This window comes from Strigops habroptila, chromosome 5, assembly GCF_004027225.2.
Source record: "Strigops habroptila isolate Jane chromosome 5, bStrHab1.2.pri, whole genome shotgun sequence".
NCBI lineage: Eukaryota > Metazoa > Chordata > Aves > Psittaciformes > Psittacidae > Strigops > Strigops habroptila.
Genome location: NC_044281.2, coordinates 13,602,739 through 13,621,693, shown reverse-complemented (window position 1 = coordinate 13,621,693; position 18,955 = coordinate 13,602,739). Strand labels below are relative to the sequence as shown.

Sequence of the window (18,955 nt, the reverse complement as noted above, 5' to 3'; positions counted from 1 at the left end):
CAGGCTTAGCAGCCCACTTGGAGTCAGCATATAGTATCTATACTTCCAGCAGGAGAGCAGATGGTCATATATTTAAGGAAGCACCAGACAGGGAGTCAGGACATCTGAATTCTATTCCTAGCTCTGCAGCAGCCTTCCTATGTCACCTTGGGGAGTAATTTTTTTCCCCTTTTTTCTTAATCTTTTAAGTAGTGGAAATAATATTTGCTTGTCTTACAGGGCAGTTGAGAAGCTAAACTGATGCTGAAAAAAATCCTCTGAAGCTTTAAGAAGAATGTATGGAAGAACTGCAAAGTAAACTGGAAGAAAGGACACTGCATGGCTTCAGCTGGCACGTTTGTGCCAGACTTTTACAACCCTTCCTCTCCCTGAGATGTCCCATGTCTTTCTGCACAGTTTTCAAAGAGGGAATAAATGGATTAAGCTGCCTTCCACGTTTGCTGGAAAGATAAGCAGCTGACAGTAAGAACCTGACCAAAGAACAGACTTTATTACTGAGACATTATGTATGCCCAAGAGGGCAATAGGCTTGTTGACATTAACTGCTCATCCCAAGATATTTTTGTGTTGGTGGCAGAATAATGTCTCCAATAGCTTTTATTCTGAATTCAGCAGTGCTGCTTGCAAGCTGAACGTTAAGTACTTAAGACATACTTAAGTATTGTCTTTTATGAACATACCTTCTGCTGCAGTTCCAAAACAAGTCCATTTTTTAAATCATTGAGAAATGTGCATGATTATTTGCACAGGACTTTCATCTGAAGCCCATTAAAATCAACAAGACTTCAAAGGAATCTGAATCAAAGACCTAGCAAGCAACTGCCATTTCTTCTGAATCCTATGCCCATTAAGCAAAATGACCCAATCTATCTTCATAACTATTTGACATCATAGGAGTAACATTTTCACCACACAATAAATAGCTTCTGCTTTCAGAGTGGAGGTGTAAGCTTTGGACTGGAGTAGAATTTTAAGACGTATCACGATTTTCTCCATTTTTGCATATCTTTTTTGCAAGAGAAAAAGAAATAAAAAATGAAGCCTTTTGGGTTTTTTCCTCTATGCCTCCATTTTTCTCATTCCTGTATTCTGAGTCCCTGTAAAGGGATTGAACCGCAGCTCGAAGCCAGCTCTGGTAAAAGAGCACAGACAACACTACAGAAGACTTCAAAACATTAGTCCACCTCATAGCAGTGGTGGAGACAAAGGAAGCAAAAGCAAAGGTTATCTGAGAAGATGTCCTGAGTGTCAATATGGAATATGGTTTTCCAATATGAGTTTGTTTTTCTGATTCCTCATAAATGGATCTGTATGTAATCTGGGCTTCCTTCAGCTCTTCTGGAAGTCATTGTGGGTTGGATATCTACATGGAGGGAAATAATCACTGATTTCAGGTTCAGGCTGTTAAGCAGGTTATAGTGCACGGCAATAAAATGGGGAGGGTGGTGTGATTTATGAAGGAGAACATCCTCTCTTGCATACAGCCTGGTTTTGTGAGAATACAGTTTTGGGTTAAGTTGCTCTTTTATACTGGGACAGTTCTGCTGCCTGTTTTCTTGATGAGGGACAGCCTTGGTAGTACTGTAAGAGGACTTCATACTTTGCTATACAAAGATACCATAATTACAGTAATGTCCATTGCATGTGTACACAAACAAACTGACTTACTGGACTCTCTTTACCCCAAATTCATGCAGTTTTCTGCATTAAATCACCATGGGATAGCTTTAATTCAAGAGAGAAGCTGAGTGAAACAATTTCTTTCTGAAGAAATGTGCTATATGTCTAACTATAGCCTATTAAGCAGGAGTATCAATTATTCTTGATATATGAACTAAGCAAGAAATTAAATGTTTGAACCAGCCCACTAACAAAACCACTCCTTATGACAGTGTAAAGTTGATAGCCAGAGACTGATCTGCTCCAAGTGAAAGTGGTTTAGACGAGACTCTGATGTCCCAAACATTCCCTTTACAGGAATGTGAGTTGTTACTTTCATGTCCTTTTTTTGGCTAGAGAAGTGACAGAACTGCACTCAAGAGGTCAGAGAAGTGCTCCACAAAGACACAAATGCAGGAGGGAAGGGAGCTTTTCTCAAGTTCTTCCCATCCCTATGATTTTTTGAAGCTAGACTTCACTAGTTGCTGTGGACCTTGCAGGTAACATTTTTTCCAATGACTACCAACTTTGTCACATAACATTTTCAAAGATTTGAAAGTGACATATAGAAAAATCTTCTTCTTAGAAGTGCTTCAGTGAGAATGTGCTATTTGTATGTGTTTGTGTTTTGGGATGTGGAAGAGAGCTTGGAGAATCAAGAAAAAATAGAACTATTTAGAAGTTAAGTTAATGATTCAACAAGGGCAGGTGCCCTTCCAGGAGAAGTCTGGTTATATATTATGATTGTACAAATAAAATGTTCAGTCCTTCTCATCTCTAGTGCTGCATTGTCGCATCTAGTGCTGCACTTGTTGCCACAAAGATGTGGCTTTTCCTTGGGCTCATCTTTTCTCTGGGGATGCTAATGCCTGGAAAACTCAGCTTGAAATTGCAATATGATGGGTGAGTGTGAAGGGGGTGTCATGAAGAATTGTGCATGCAGTGAAATTCCCACAAACTGTGTAAGATTAATAATAATTATGAACTGAAAATCTGGAGATAAGGTTACTAAGTTGTAAGCTTTGTAAGGTTTGGAAAGAAAACATAAAGATGGGAAATGAAGAAAGAGGGAACCAAATCCAAGCCAAGAAAGATATGTTTGCAGCCATAGGAGACATAGAATGCCCCTCAAATGCACCTCAGGATGCTCTGCCTCCATTAGCTGAAATTCATTTGGCTTAGCCTCTTTCGTAATGAACTTTGTAATCAAATGCCATAGGAATAAAATACCTTTTCTCAGTATAAAGTGTGGGGGATGGCTGAGCAAAATTATATCCATTAATAAAAGACAGCTGAGGTTACGTGAAAAAGACTGTGTCTCAAAAGCAGCTCAGATACTGAACCCCTGTTGGAAATCTGTATCAATAACTGAAAAAAACTTGGATTTTGTCCAGACAATCCTTACCCCAAGGTGTCCTGAGAATGACATTATCATTTTTTTTTTAACTGATTAATGTTTTTGAAAAGTATGAAACGTCTGTTTTTGCTTTATTCTCCACTCTTCGTACTGTTTCAAAAGAAAATGAGGGATATGAAATGATGCTGTTTGCCTATCTAAGCTATTTTGTTTCATTCACCCCCAACTTCACAAGGAATGATAGGTTACAGCAGTTGGGATTTGCGGGAGGGCACAAATACAGTGTGGAGGCCAGCTATCCACATAGAATTTTATGCACAGAATTTTCTAAAGTAAACAGAGAAAGCACCTGAATGAAAGTGCTAAATGCTTCTAGGCTGATTATATCCCCAGAATATAGTTTTTAAAAGGAGAGAAAATAAAGCAATACCTACTGCAAAGAAGTTCATTCATAGTATACTCATTCAACAATTCTGACAAAGCTCCTGGCAGAATATACAGTCTCATTACTTCTCTCTTTAAAATGTATTATTTTCCTTTGATAATATTTAGTCTTTAGATTTGTACCAAGGTTGCAGTCAGAGCCTGTTGATTTCACTGATATAATTCAATGGATCCTTGGTTATGTAGTGTTCATTTTTGTTTCTGATTGCTGTCCAGGACTGAATCTCTTGAGTACTTGTATGGCATTTAAAAACACTCTTAATCAAGTGGTCACTATGCCTTAGATGAAATGACTAGTAAAGCCCATTTTCGTTGTCATTTGCTCTGTTCGACAACTTAAATGAAATATCCAATCTATGAGCATTGAAGGAAATGCAGCTTATGCTGAGAACAGTCCTTCAACTTGGTAAGACAGCTTAACTGTAGCATTTTAAAAACTGTTGTTCTCACATGGTCACGTGAGCTGACTTTGCACTTCTCCACTGAGGGTTCTAGTCCATAATCATAAATGAGTGTGTGCTTTCTAATCTTAGTTTACTATTAAAAATGATTTGTCTCCGCACTGGCTATTGTAAAAGGTTTATCAGTAAATAAGAGCTGGCCATCTGGCAGCAATCTGACTGTCTGGCATTTCTTTCATTTGGTGTAATTAAGACATAATGTCAATGAGGATAGAAAGATATTACAGGATATTGTTTCCTTTCCTGATAGACAAAGAGCAAAGCAAGCCCAGGCATTTAGAAAGAATAAACTCTGAACTGCAGCTGAGATGTTTATTCTCCTAGCAAAGATGTTTATCCTGCATCTACAACGTTTATCACAAAGTTATCACAACTGTTGTACCAAACTGTTAGCAATGCAAATGTAATAATTTTGCCCCATATATGAAGGCCCTATATGCTAACAGCATCTCCTGAACCACTAGTATACAGCCCATTTTAACCATCGAATTCTATGTTTCTCTATCAGCAAAGGTGATATTTTCAAGAGAGATGTAAAAAAAGCCCCAAATCCCCCTATTTTTCAGTGGATAATGTGAATGAATAGTGAATGCTATTTGCATGTATATTAAGCAGACAACTGTACATTTGTATAAGGAAGTGCAAATGATAAAAGTTGCAGTTCGGATGATGACAGCACATTATATTGATGACCATAATGACCATGTCCATGCAAGGCTTTTGCAACAAGAATTTCTGTTACGAAAGCTTTAACACGTAAAATGTTCTTTTTTTGTACTTGTTCTGTAGAGGCTCCAAGCCCCATTGAAGTCAGTGAAGGAGACTGTAAAGCAGTAGTTATTGGTTGCTAACAAATACGAATACTTCTCAGGTTCCTCATTCTATCACATCAGTAGTGGATAACTGCTGTCTTACCTTTGAGTGGTGTAATGTAGCCATCCAAATCCACTCCTCATTCTGAAACCTTTTCATTAGAAATGTCACACTTGCTGTCGGGCCTGGAAAGTTGATCTGATGGAACACTGAAAAAAAAAAAAAGAAAGAAAAAGAATTACAAAGAGGTTTTTAATAGAAGATACAGATTTGTTTTTTCTGCACTTCCAACTATTTTAAGTTGTTCTTTCTAAAATCTGAATATTTTTTTTCAGATTAAGACTGTAGGAAGTGGAAGGTTCATGGGGCCTCACAAAAATATACACTCAGACACTGGATCTGTGTGTCTTTGCTAGAAATATAAAATGATAGATCCTGTACTAGAAATTTTTGTTTTCTGCAAATTGGGTAAGAATATGCAAATCTCAGAGCACACTAGTCACTATTTGTGGAATAAATTGGCTACTCTTGTGACAAGTAGTTTCTGAACATCTCAAGCTCTTATAAATGTTCAGTTACCATGATTATCTAATGGTTTTGCATACTGAAGTAGAAAAGCGAAGCACCAAATCTATCTGGAACATCTTATCAAATAAATAGTTCATTATATATTACAAATGATCTTGTTTTGGCCCTGGTCCTGCAAAGGCAGAAATACACACCAGAGCTCATGTGAGCAGTTGGTTTCAGTGGAGCTGGTAAGGTGAATAAATAATTGCCACTGGCAAGGAAGCAGAGTTAACACTCAAGTAACAGAAAACTCACATCACTTAGTCCTGTTTGCAGCTAAAACGTTCCAGGAATTCATCACCCAGACATGTTTTTGTTGGAAGAGCACTCAGTTACATGCTCTGTCTTCCTTCTACATAACAAAATATCTCCTTTTGACTTATGGAATCATGGATACTTTAACAGACATTAAAACTGATCTTGTTTCTCTGCTGAATTTCCAGGGATCAGGTTTTGCGTATTGTGCCAGAAACATATAAGCAAGTCCAGCTTCTTCAGCATCTTTGCAGCAGTTTACTGGTGAGTATGAATAACCATGTGTACCCAAAAAGCAGAGTGGGGTCTTGGGGTATAAAACAGATCTGCATGTAACTTTGGACAGGAATGAAGGTTAAAGTAAATTCGAAAAAGGTTTAACTAACTTTTCGTAGTGTAGGGTGGAAGTGCTCTTCTACTACCTGAAGGAATTTATGGGAAGAAGTTAGTTTCCTTGCATGGCTCTGTGAAGGTGCTGCTCCTTATGAGTGGTGCCTGAGCCAATGGAAACACTAAGCCTGTGCTGCATGCTTTATAAACAGATGGCTGGAGAATGGTTAAGGGGAGAATGTGAAGGAAAACTTCTTTCATTTATTGATATGCAGCTACTCTATTTTAAATATATTTTCTCATTCCAAAACCAGCTTGATTGTGCATTCCTTTCTTCTCTGCACAGCTGGATTTGTGGAAGCCACTGCTGCCTGAAGACATTGGGGCTGGAGAAGACCTGCACATAAGGGTTCCAGCCCCTCTGGTGCAGGAGGTGAAAGACAGCTTAGATCAGCATATGATCTCTTACAGGTACAACCTCTAATTTCCCAATGGGAAAGGCTGGCTCTAACAATCTTCCTTGCTATCACAAAATGACCTCGCCCTTTCCAGTGAAGAGTCAGCAAGCACTGATGATAGGAGCCAACCTTTGTTCCAAGTGCCTCCAATTTACCTTGACCTGCCCAATGCACAGATTCTATATATACACCTCTGAGTTTTAAAAGCACATTCCCCTATGCCCTGTTTATTCACCTTCAACTAGCCTGGTCTGTGAATTTGGAACTGGGATCTGTGACAGCCCAATCTGTCTTGTTTCTTGCTGTTGCCTTCTCAGTGGCAGAGGATGGCAATCAGAGGTATGACTCTTTTTTTAGCCTAAAGTCAGGGAGCCAAACCTGGTACAACTATTACTTACAGGAGCATGCTTTGCTTTTCGAAAGCACTGATATTTGAACACGAGGTCCTCCCTATTTTGGAGTCCCCAAAGGTTTAATTAGTGTCACTGTAGAGAAACAGTCTCTGTAGCTCTCCCCTTCCCTGTCTTTTGTTGCTCCTTTGGTTTGGAGAAAAGCCCTTACGAAGTGAATATTCAGCCAGTTTCTTCCAAGCTGTAGTTCCCTACTCCTATCTCCCTCCAGGCTGGTGAGAATTTCCTGGCACCATCCTGCCAGACAGAGACATTCCAGCCTGGGATGAAGGTCTCAGTGTCAGGTGCCCACTGTGCACACAGTTGGGAGCCACGAGCTGCAAATGGCCCATGATGCTTTATCACACCTACCTAGACACGTATCTGCACTGATTACCAGCTTCTGCTTTAAACCAGAAGATCATCTAATCCAGATGCAAAGAGTATTTATAAAGCCAAATGGCTTGACATAAGATCTATTCCTCACACAGACCCATTCCCATTTGGAAGGGACTTTTTCAGGTAACCAGTAGCTAGCTCTATTTCATATAAACAATCCCGTAGTCATTCAGGGCTGGTGACAAACGGCCTATGGACATACACATACATAGAATCATAGAATCATAGAATCGTAAGGGTTGGAAAGGACCTTAAGATCATCTAGTTCCAACCCCCCTGCCATGGGCAGGGACACCTTGCCCTAAACCATGTGGCTCAAGGCTCTGTCCAACCTGGCCTTGAACACCACCAGGGATGGAGCATCCACAACCTCCCTGGGCAACCAATTCCAGTGCTTCACCACCCTCACTGTAAAGAACTTCTTCCTTATATCTAATCTAAACTTCCCCTGTTTAAGTTTGAACCCATTACCCCTTGTCCTACCACTACAGTCCCTAAGGAAGAGTCCCTCCCCAGCATCCTTGTAGACCCCCTTCAGATACTGGAAGGCTGCTATGAGGTCACCACGCAGCCTTCTCTTCTCCAGGCTGAACAGCCCCAACTCTCTCAGCCTGTCTTCATATGGGAGGTGCTCCAGCCCTCTTATCATCCTCGTGGCCCTCCTCTGGACTCGCTCCAACAGCTCCATGTCCTTTTTATGTTGAGGACACCAGAACTGTATGCAGTACTCCAACTGGGGTCTCACAAGAGCAGAGTAGAGGGGCAGGATCACCTCCTTCGACCTGCTGGTCACGCTTCTTTTGATGCAGCCCAGGATACGGTTGGCTTTCTGGGCTGCAAGCGCACACTGCCGGCTCATGTTAAGCTTCTCGTCAACCAACACCCCTAAGTCCTTTTCTGCAGGGCTGCTCTGAATCTCTTCTCTGCCCAGCCTGTAGCAGTGCCTGGGGTTGCCCCGACCAAGGTGTAGGACCTTGCACTTGCCTTGGTTAAACTTCATAAGGTTGGCATCGGCCCACCTCACAAGCGTGTCAAGGTCCCTCTGGATGGCATCCCTTCCCTCCAGCGTATCAACCAAACCACACAGCTTGGTGTCGTCGGCAAACTTGCTGAGGGCGCACTCAATCCCACTGTCCATGTCACCGACAAAGATGTTGAACAGGACCGGTCCCAACACTGATCCCTGAGGGACACCACTCGTTACAGGTTTCCAACTGGACATCGAGCCATTTACCACAACTCTTTGCGTGCGGCCATCGAGCCAGTTTTTTATCCACCGAGTGGTCCATCTATCAAATTGATGTCTCTCCAATTTAGAGACAAGGATGTCATGTGGGACAGTGTCGAATGCTTTGCACAAGTCCAGGTAGATGACACCAACTGCTCTGCCGCTGTCCATCAGTTCCGTGGCTCCATCATAGAAGGCCACCAAATTGGTCAGGCAGGATTTCCCCTTAGTGAAGCCATGTTGGCTGTCACCAACCACCTCGTTGTTGTACATATTTACCAATCAAAGATAAGTTAAAGGATGATTGGTGCCACTTCAGAGCTGTTTAGTGTTAAAGCTGATCTTGACATCCTGCATCTTGCCTCATTAATTCTTTTTAGTAAGTGTGATGCCCTGACAACCAGAGACGGAGAGAGATAAGTTGAGAGCCAGTACAAATTATCTAACATCAGATTTAGGCATTCAGGACTTAAGACAACATTCCAGAAGATATTTAACCTCTTATTTGTATCAATGCTCTTCATATTCTAATGGTTTCAACTGATTCTAGTGAAAATTTAAAAACTAAACTCAAGTTAGTAGCTTAGTCTTTTATTTTGTTCTTTTTCTTGCATTAGAGCCAGAACTGTACCCACTTTGCATAGAGATCTAAAGAAAGAGGTGGATAATTTGACAGTGAAGCTGAAATTTGGCTTCGTATTGCAAAGGGCGTGAGACGAGTATGGCAATGTTAGCGTTAAAGTTCCTATAACACATTCAAAGCAGGAACCACCTTTTAAAAGGCAGTTGACATGCAAGGAAGGTAACATGCCAGTTAGGTATGTAATGATAGAGACATAAATGACAAATTATAATCAGGACATCAATATTCTGACTGTGTCAGACTCTGGGATTTCAATTCTCCAGACTCTGATAAGGCATTTTGCGTGTGTGGTTGCAGTTCAAGGGAATTTACACTGGCTGAATTTTAGTTTGAAGTTCAGATGTGAATAAACATCAAAGCTTAGAGTGAAAATCAGCTGTAACTACTCGTAAAAGTTTCTTATTTCCAGAAATGCGGCTCAGTGCTACTGTCAGCAGAATAGCCCATTAGCATTTACAGTGGTTGAAATCAACAGTGTTTAAGCTACCTTTGCAATTGTCTTATCACAAGTGTTTACAAAGAGCACAGATTTGTAACAGTGTTCAAGGGCCCAATTGCAGTGAGAAAGCACAGTGTATGATGCAAAGTCCCCTGAAGCCAAGGAAAAGGTTTTAGTGACTCCCTTAACCATGGAATCACACCTGTGCTATACTCATTTCTGAACTCATTTGTAGCTAAAAGGCAAGAAGAGCTTTTTGAAGGAAAGAGGCGGTTTGTTCTGATTCTGGCAAGTTGCTATGAATACTTCTGTGAAGTCTTTGCAAATTGAAAATGTATCCATGAAATACAGTGAAACACTAATCGTAAATTTTTCACTTTCCCCTCCTTTTCCCAAAAGGTGTTATTTTAGAGTTTAGTCCAAAAGTACCAGTGGTGTAGAAAAGAAAGATATTAAACACTTTTTTTTTTGGTATGAAATTGTCACTTTCAAAAAAAAAAAAAAGAAAAAAATCTGGTAAAATGATTACTTTGTTTAAATCCAGCAAAAATCTCAGTACTTAGAATTTCCTCTTACATTGAAGTAATTATTATGCTGATGGTGGTGAATTTGCCAGGCAGTCTGCAACAGATGAAGCTAAATCCTCTCATTTGTTGGTGTAAGCAATGTACCCACCATGATAATTCTGCAGTAACTGTTAGGGATTGGTTTTTTTCCTATATCCCCCTTTCCTCTCCTCTCAGCGTCCTAATACCTGATGTGCAGGAACTTGTGGATCGCAGCATGCCAAGGGAAAGGAACAGCCCCAGGCAAGTCCCAGAAGGTTATGACTATACCCAGTATCACCCAATGGAAGAGGTAAAGATGAACACAAGACTGCTTGCTTGCTTTGTAGCTGCTATTTTGTAATTGCCACAACAAGCAACTCTGTGATTGCACAAAGCTCATCTGAAGTCAGTGGAGCTCTTTCTGGCTTTCTTCTTTGCAGAATTAGTCCTTACTCTTTGAATAGAATCTCGGCCTGGTTGAATTGAACACGAATCTGCCATTGATTTTGATTAAATCCTCAGTTCTTCCCTGACCAAAATTTAAATGCTTTGCATGAAGCAGCCGTATTGTTTTGCAGACAATCACCTGGGGTTCAGTTAATTGTTTTGCTACCTTTCTACCCTATCATGCTCGATAATTAACTCTATCATTTATTTGCTTAAGTATGTTTGATGCTGAGACAAATGTGAAGTGCAATGACTATGATGCTCTCTGGAATCCCAGTGAGGAAGAAGAGATGAACAGTGGGAGATCTGTAGAAAGAAGTAATTTAAGGACAGGGTTTTGACATTCTATCTTAAGGAGAGAATAATGTCACAAGGGTGGGTAGTGAAGAATTCTTGGTGCTGTGTTTCATAGACCAGTGGGTAAGATTGGACACCAGCAGAGCATGCTGGTATTCTTCCTCCTACCCACATAGCAAGAGCGAGAGAGCAGAGTCAATCCTCATGTACGTTTTTTTTGAGCTACCTATTGGGGATGACTGCTGCTGAACTCAGATGTGGAAAATCAGTACTGATAGGGAAGAGACTGTGGGGCTGTTTTGAAGATTTGATAGTGTGGCTTCATGTCTGATGAAGTCAACAGAAAGATGCCCATTACATGGGCATATGGAATGAGATTCAGAATGGAGCGTCAGTGTGATATTGCAGTGATGTTATCCTTTAACACCCAGCGAGATATGACCATGACTTTGGTCAGAGGCAAGTGAAAGGCCTTCCATGATTGTTAAGTGATACCACAGGTTGAAATAAGCTCTGAGGAAAACATTGCTTGTCTAAGCAAAAGAAAATGCTTTAATCTGGAAATGGAGGTGGAAAGAGAAGGAAACTCACACTCTATGACTGTTTAGATTTATCAATGGATGACTGAGATCCAGAACAGCAACAGTGAGCTGGTGACTCAGCACTACCTGGGGAATACAGTCGAAAATCGACCAATGTATTATCTGCAGGTAAGGGGGGAGCTTTCTTACAATGAATAAAAGGTATCTCCACAAAAAAACACACTGGAGAAGGCAGGATTCAGATTTTACCTAAGACACTGCTCATCCAAATTCATTGAAATAACAGATGGTTTTAGTCCTCTACAGTACAAGTAAGACTTGCCAATTTTCATATATATTATCACCATAACCTTGCTATTGGTATTATACAGTGAAAACAACAAATTTAACTGAAGTCTTGCTTAGAAATACAAATCAAGCTGAAATGAGCTTGGCAACAGCTGTGTGTGAGGATAAAGAGTTTTACTTTGTTGTTTCTATTACCTTTTACAGCATATAGCCTTTCTGCTAGGAGTATTCCATGACATTTTTTATTGGACATACTAGCAAAAACAACAGTCTTAATAATTGTATTAGTTATTGTCTAATCTGTTCCTACCACTGTGTAAATTAGATTCCCTGCCTTTTTGTGCTTCCCCTTCTTAAAAAAAAATTAAATAAATATCGAAGTAAGAACAACCGGTCCTGTGAATGGCTAATATAAATGAAAAAGAAACTGTTTCATTGATATTCCTGCTTCACAGATACTCTAAAACTCTTGTCCTGTGATACTACAGAGAGCAGGGTTATTAGGAAAGAGACATAGTCATAATGATGTCTGTAATAGTAATAATTTCAGATTGCTTAATGACATATCAAGGCACATCCTTTTCTTTCTGTATTATGCTAGGCTATTTTATTCTAATGTAACAGATTTCCAAATGATCATTTTTACACTCTCTCAGATCAGTCAACCATCAGATAAAACCAAAAAGATCATTTGGATGGACTGTGGGATTCATGCCAGAGAATGGATCGCTCCAGCTTTCTGCCAGTGGTTTGTGAAAGAAGTGAGTCCTTGCTTTTCCACTTAGATAATAAAAAAAACCCCTTATCATTTCAGATACTTCAGCTCTCTTCTCTGTTATGGTACCAAGAATTATGCTTTTCTATTAAAATGTTATTTTCAAAATCAGTACAAAATACAGATACCTGTGGAAATCTAAGTTCAAATCACGGTTTCAGATGAGATGTGGGACAATATTTGTTAGCTCATTGTTTCCTCCACCTGAATTGATTCAAAGACACTGAACTTGATAGCAACCTCTCAATTTCCCACAGTGGCTTTTGGATCAAACCCCTTTGCACCACAAACCTACAGTCCCCCTTGAATAAAGCAACCCTTTCCATATGCTATGGAAAGCATATGTTCCATGTGTATGGAAAGTACCTGGTGCACAGGTACGCTATCATGCAGCTTTCATACCTATAGCTATATGAAGTAGACTATATACTGTTCTTTAGTAAATGGCAAAAGGTGGATATATGAGGCATCCCCGCCCATAGCAGGGGGGTTGGAACTAGATGACCTTAAGGTCCTTTCCAACCTACACCATTCTATGATTCTATGATATGAACATATCTGGGGAACAAGGTGATCTTGGATACCATGGTGATATCCAGGAGTGGGTGATCCCTGACGACAGTTCTAAACTAGCTCTTTCCAGATTACCACTAGATTCTCTGCTCAGTACTCTGTATTTTTGTCTTTTCAGATTCTTCAGAATTACAAATCTGACCCAAACATAAGCAGATTTCTGCAGAATTTGGACCTCTACATCTTGCCAGTCCTCAATGTTGATGGCTACATCTATTCCTGGGAAACAGTAAGTAATGAAAATCCAGGAACCAGGTGGAAAGTTAGATGTGCGTAGCATATTTTGTTAATTCTAGATACAATCATAGCAATTATATTTAAACAAAGAACAGTGACAGAATCATTACTCACAAATCCTCTCATGGCAGAGAGATTTTGTTTCTTCCGGTAAATCAGCAGTCACTTGAGATTACAGGGCTAAAAATTCCTGGCCAACATCACGAGCCTTGGGAAAAGAGGACAAAACCACAGGATGAATTGCTTTTGGGTTTCTGGGGATGGACTTACTTCCCTGCTAACAGCTCAAGGCTTGGCTGCTGGGGTTAAGCATGTCTGGAGGAGTCAGCAATTCTTTGCAAGAGATCTCAACTAGCAGATGGGTCTAAGCAACTTTGTGGCATGGGACAGGGGGAGAATTGGTGAAATATTGGGCTATTTGGTTTTGAAGTAGGAGTGCCCTCCCAGCTAATCTTCCTTTTCTGATATGGAGAATAATGCAAAGTGTTGGTCTTCAGCAGCTCTCACCATGCTTCCAGGCTCCTGAGCCCAGTCAAAACACCCTTTAATGCATGACCTCAGCATAGCCCAACAAGCTCAGCCTACCACCATGTGGATCCTGCTTGCTCCCTGGCAGGTTTGGGGCACAACCACACCTTGCACATAGAGGCATTGGTAATTCAGCTGGGAAGCTCACACAGGCAGTGCCGTGAGCTTTCAGTGAAATAAGCACAGCAGTGAGTATAGCAGGGAACCAAGGAGCAGCAGCAAGATTAGCTGACAAAAAAAGCATTCATTTTCCTGAATCTGAAATAAACAGAAGTTGAGCTATCATCCCTTGGACTCAGACGTATCTCTCACAATGCCAAGTCCTTCTTGAAAGTGCAGCACTGTATGGAAGCAGTTGAGTACTCAGAAAAAGCATACTTTTAAAGCTCAGAAGGCTCATTTCAAGGTACAAGCAGGCTTGTGGAAGACGACAGCCTGGCTGTAGTAGATAAAATGTTCCATCACTAAGCTTTATCACCCTTGCACACAGAGTTGCACTCTTACAATGCAAGAGTTACTCAGAATGCAGAGGTCTAAAATAAAAGAGCCTTTACACCAAGTTATTACCAGGCCCTATGGATCATTGAGTTGTTATTATGCAACTGATGTTACTTTCATTTAGGATCGTTTATGGAGGAAAAATCGGTCTCCACATATGAATGGCACCTGCTACGGCACAGATCTGAACCGAAACTTCAATTCCTCCTGGGGCAGTAAGTTCCAACTATTTCAGATCAGCAACGCAAATGTAAAGCGAGAGTAATAACTAGTCTCTGAAATAAGATGAAGTCTTGTAAGAAAGGAATACTCATCCTGTTATCATCAAAACAGATGTAAAAATAAAAACCTGGTTTGTAAAAATATTTTCGTTGACTTTCAACTGGCATTTATTTTTGTGAGCAGAAAATTGCTGCTTATATAACTATACCTCTAATTCACGGCAGGAGCAAGCATCAGCTCCTAGGCAGCAATGTTGGGAGTTAGTCACTTAACAGCCAGTATTTATGTTTGCCATGAATTTCAAGGAGCCTCCCTGGCAGGTGGTATACTGTGGTGGTGTCAAAGTGTTTTCGTTGCAGTCAGCCTGTAAATGTGAGTTAAATATTTCAGTCTTGTAGCAAATTTTAGTTGCTACCAACAGAGTATAATGTTGAAGTCCCACTGAGCTATCTAGTCTCCCTGTCCATATAAACACATGCCTTAGCACTCCAAGGTAGATTTCCCTGCTTCCTCTGAACTGATGTTTATATGTCTCTCCTTTGATTCACTTTTTGTATTCCTCTCCAGGTGTTGGTGTTTCTTATAACTGCAGCAGTATCACCTTCTGTGGAACTGGACCAGAATCAGAGCCTGAGACAAAAGCTGTGGCTCAGTTAATTGAAAGGAAGAAGAGTGACATTTTGTGCTATTTAACAATTCACTCCTATGGACAGTACATCCTCATTCCATATGGTTCCACAACTGAACCTCCAAGTAACAGTGAAGAACTGGTAGGGCAAAACATTTATTGCCTACATTTGTAAAGAATGAGTACAGGCAGTAGCATGTGGCACAACTCTATCTGCCCTCTTGCCTTTCCTTCAGAGGAGCTGGGCTGACTCAGGGGCTTGGCTCCCAGAGGTACTGTTGCTCCATGCAGTATCAGCAAGATCTGTTTGCCTCAGAATTAATCCTAATCCTTCACCTTCAATCAGGAAAATTGAACTATTACAGATAGGGTTACTGCAGCACAATGCAAGTGGATAAGAGCACCAAGTTCTTGCTGCATACAAGAATCACAGAATCACAGACTTGTTTAGGTTGGAAAAGACCTTTAAGATCATCAAGTCCAACTGTTAACCCAGCACTGCCAAGTCCACCACTAAACCATGTCCCTAAGTGCTTTAGGATCTCAGCACATTATACGCACATGGTTGTCAGCGATTGTGTGCAGAAAGAGTATTCCAAATGAGAATGGAAGCAAAGTAGACGCTTACTTCTTGCTTACTTCCAACCCTCAGTTTCTGAGTGTTTTAATTTGAATCATTAATATATGTATTTATGAACTAGCTGGAGCACTAGTAAAGAGCACAAGGCACTTGGATTTGGACTTCATTTGAGTCACTGGACAATTCATTTAGTCTGTCTATGGCTCAGTTTCTAAAGATGGTGGGATGCAGAGTTTGTGGCAATATCACAAGTGTGAGAGATCAATCACTGCTGCAGTCAGTTTCAGTACAGCATAGAGACTAATTCTCCAAAATACAGCCCTCTAGTTTTACAACAAAGCAAATACCTTCTCTACCTAATTGCAGAGTAACTTTTAAAATTTTAGAATAATTTACATTTAAAAAGTCAAGAACAATTTGCCCAAATGTTTGCAATGGGTTTTGCTAAAGTCTTGAACTAATAATATTGAAACTGCAAGCTGATCATATATAAATGTAAAACTGAAAGAGACAAAAATTTTGGTCCACTCAAAATAATTGCCAAATGTACTGGCACTGATGACCATGCATTTCCTATTTTGAACCTCCAGATGTATGTTGGAGAGAAAGCAGCTGCTGCCCTGACGGAAAAGTATGGGACCAGCTATGAAGTAGGATCAACCTCTTTACTTTTATGTAAGTTTCTTTGTGTTTCCCCTTGATTGTTCTGGTTTTTCAAAGAGAAGAGTCATTCTTGTGTCACAAGCATCAGTAAGGACTGTTTTGCTGAGTTCCCTCTTTGAGTAATATTTAATGGGCTGGTTCAGTGGAACATCTAAGCAGCAGTCATTTTAATACAAGATAACACTGTAAATTATAAAGCTGACTGAGGGAACAAAGGAAGCATTGATCAGAAGCTAGTTCCTACATGAATTCCCCACAGATACATCATAGGGGCCAGAACGAGATCTGTGATAGATCATCCTGATACTGCTGAAGTCAGCAGCAAAACTCCTATTTGCTTTCACTGGAGTCAAGCAAAAAATAAAATCCCAATCAGGTCTGTAGTTACTCCCTCAGACATTATCACATGGCAGCTGCTTGCAGTTCTGTGTGAAATATGTTGGTTTCAGCCTTGTTCCTAATAGGCTGGGTAGCCACATCACAAACACACCATCATGGCTGATACTAGTTGACAGCCTTTACACAGAGGACCAGAGGGCCCTAGAGGCTACCTGGTAAACCCAATATCTTCCCAATAAGCAGTAAGTCAGTCCTGTCACTCAGAACAGTAAGTAGTTGGCTCCAGTACCCATGTGGTTTTGCATATTCACAGTGTCTGTCTGTGCTAGTCTCTGAGTCACACAAGTCATCTACTGCACGGGCAATGTATAAGGTAACTTGCCCAGGCCAAGGACTGCATTTTGCCAGGCTTTGTGTTTATCCTGAATAGGTAAGAAAAAAGATTTGTGACGCATACGAACAATGATACAGGGAATAGTCACAAATTTTTCACACTTGACCAATATTATGCTTAAAAAGAAATATACAAAGAAATTCCAGGCAGTGTCAGTGTAGGAAATGAAGTACCAGAGCAGACAAATGGCCAATCCATCTTGTATCACACACTAGTCACAGTAAAATGCTAAAAACACAGAATCCCTGGAACTCATGAATCTTATGAAGAATTGTTTCACTTAGGAAACTCCATGGAAGACTTTTAGTATAATTAAGAACTGCAACACCTAGAAATTCTGCTCTCCATGTCACAGTGATATGTGGTTATTGCTTAGTTCAGGGTTTCTAGTATAATCTTGCATTAACTATAGCAGAAAGTATTTCCAACAAACCATGCTTAATGCAGATCTCTCCTCTTTATTTTCCAATTCACAGACAGTAACTCAGGCTCCTCACGGGACTGGGCTCACATGATTGGCATTCCTTTCACCTACACATTTGAACTGCGAGACACGGGTACTCACGGGTTTGTTCTACCTGCTGACCAGATCCAGCCCACATGTGAGGAGACTATGTTGGCTGTGACAACTATCATAGACTATGTTGATCACAAGTACTTCCCAGGTGGGGCTGTGATGCTGTCCTCCAGCAGCCTGGGCCTGAGCCTTTGCCTCAGTGTTGTACTTACATGGACTGTTTCTTAAAAATGGCTTAGAGAACCCAGCAAGAGATTCCCATGCAAAGTACGCTATCCCTTTGAAAAGACAAAATTATATGAGCAGAGGAACTAAATGTCAAGTATTTCAATAAAGGCTCATCCCACAAAATGCAAGCATCCACTTGTGGTTTCGATAGCTATGTTTTAGGGAAAAAGGAAAGAATGAAAAGTTGAGGCAATTTCCCAAGCTTTACTTACTGGCTCTGCAAGAAACCAGCTTGAGTATACAGAGCCCTATTACTCACTGGTTCTTGAGCATGTTTTCAGGAACTCACCTGGGCCTATGCAGCCCTTCTGTCAGTGACAGTCCTGCTCTGTCACAACTGTCCCCACCGCCTGGCCCTGCTGATTCAGGCAGGTTAGTGAAGCTAGAACCTGCCCAAATCCTTCAAAAATACAAAAGGGAAAAGGAAGGTGAGGATGGGGTGCTATTCCTACAGAGCAGACTGAAGACTGATTTCTTTGCATCCTCAACTTCCCAAACTGTGTGGAGTGCCACAGGAAGGAAATGTTTCAGCCCATTTAGCAGGGACCCTCCGCCTGAGCCACTCAAAAGGAAATGCCAAGGAAAGAGCTTCTGTGTTGTTACAGCCAACATCAGAGGGTGCAGGGCATCCAGTGAAATAAGGAAGACCTATTTTAACCTGTATTCTTGTCTGGTTTTTAATACAGGAGTCCCACATCCCAGAAATATGTCTACCAGGCTTGGCTATTACAGATAACAGGATGGAATTTTTTTCCTGATAGAAAATGATGAGTCTGGGGGCAGAGGGGAGGGAAGAACGAAATGTCTGATTTTCTTGGCAAATTTCAAGACTCTGCTTGAAAATTGAAAGTGTTCTAACGAGAGATTTTCAACAAAATATTTCCAACTTGGGGAAGAGAATGCTTTTTTTCCTCTCTGACTAATTGAAGGCTAGTGATGGCAAATGCAGACCAAGAGCTTCTGCCAGAAAATTCACAGGTAAAGAACATAGAAAGGACTGAAAGATTAGTGTCCTCAAGTTATAAAGTACAACAAGAGTCAGTGACTTGACTAAGATCTCACAGAGGGTGTGTGGCAGAACCTGAAAAATTCTTTAGCCCAATTCTCTTGCAATGCTGTCAAGAGAAGGATGCATAGCACTTGACCATGGTACTGTTCAAAAAGAAATAAAAAGGATAAAACCTTGCAGTCACTTTTCCAAAGCAC

General features: G+C 40.7%; 1 protein-coding gene across 1 annotated transcript; it reads left to right on the top strand.

Annotated features, from left to right (window-relative positions):
- Positions 1–2,482: 2,482 nt before the first annotated feature.
- Positions 2,483–17,749, top strand: CPO (carboxypeptidase O). Its single transcript, XM_030487284.1, has 11 exons — positions 2,483–2,562; positions 5,748–5,823; positions 6,236–6,360; positions 10,189–10,303; positions 11,346–11,447; positions 12,224–12,328; positions 13,034–13,144; positions 14,303–14,393; positions 14,968–15,170; positions 16,199–16,283; positions 17,481–17,749. The coding sequence occupies exons 1-11, from the start codon at positions 2,483–2,485 to the stop codon at positions 17,747–17,749; spliced, it is 1,362 nt and encodes a 453-aa protein (XP_030343144.1).
- Positions 17,750–18,955: the final 1,206 nt, after the last annotated feature.

Bases quoted from the DNA above. Each gene is read 5' to 3' on its own strand.
- CPO (XM_030487284.1), top strand. From the start codon at position 2,483: ATGTGGCTTTTCCTTGGGCTCATCTTTTCTCTGGGGATGCTAATGCCT. The intron at 11,448-12,223 runs GTAAGGGGGGAG...ACACTCTCTCAG, and splicing joins GACCAATGTATTATCTGCAG to ATCAGTCAACCATCAGATAA. The intron at 16,284-17,480 runs GTAAGTTTCTTT...TCCAATTCACAG, and splicing joins ATCAACCTCTTTACTTTTAT to ACAGTAACTCAGGCTCCTCA.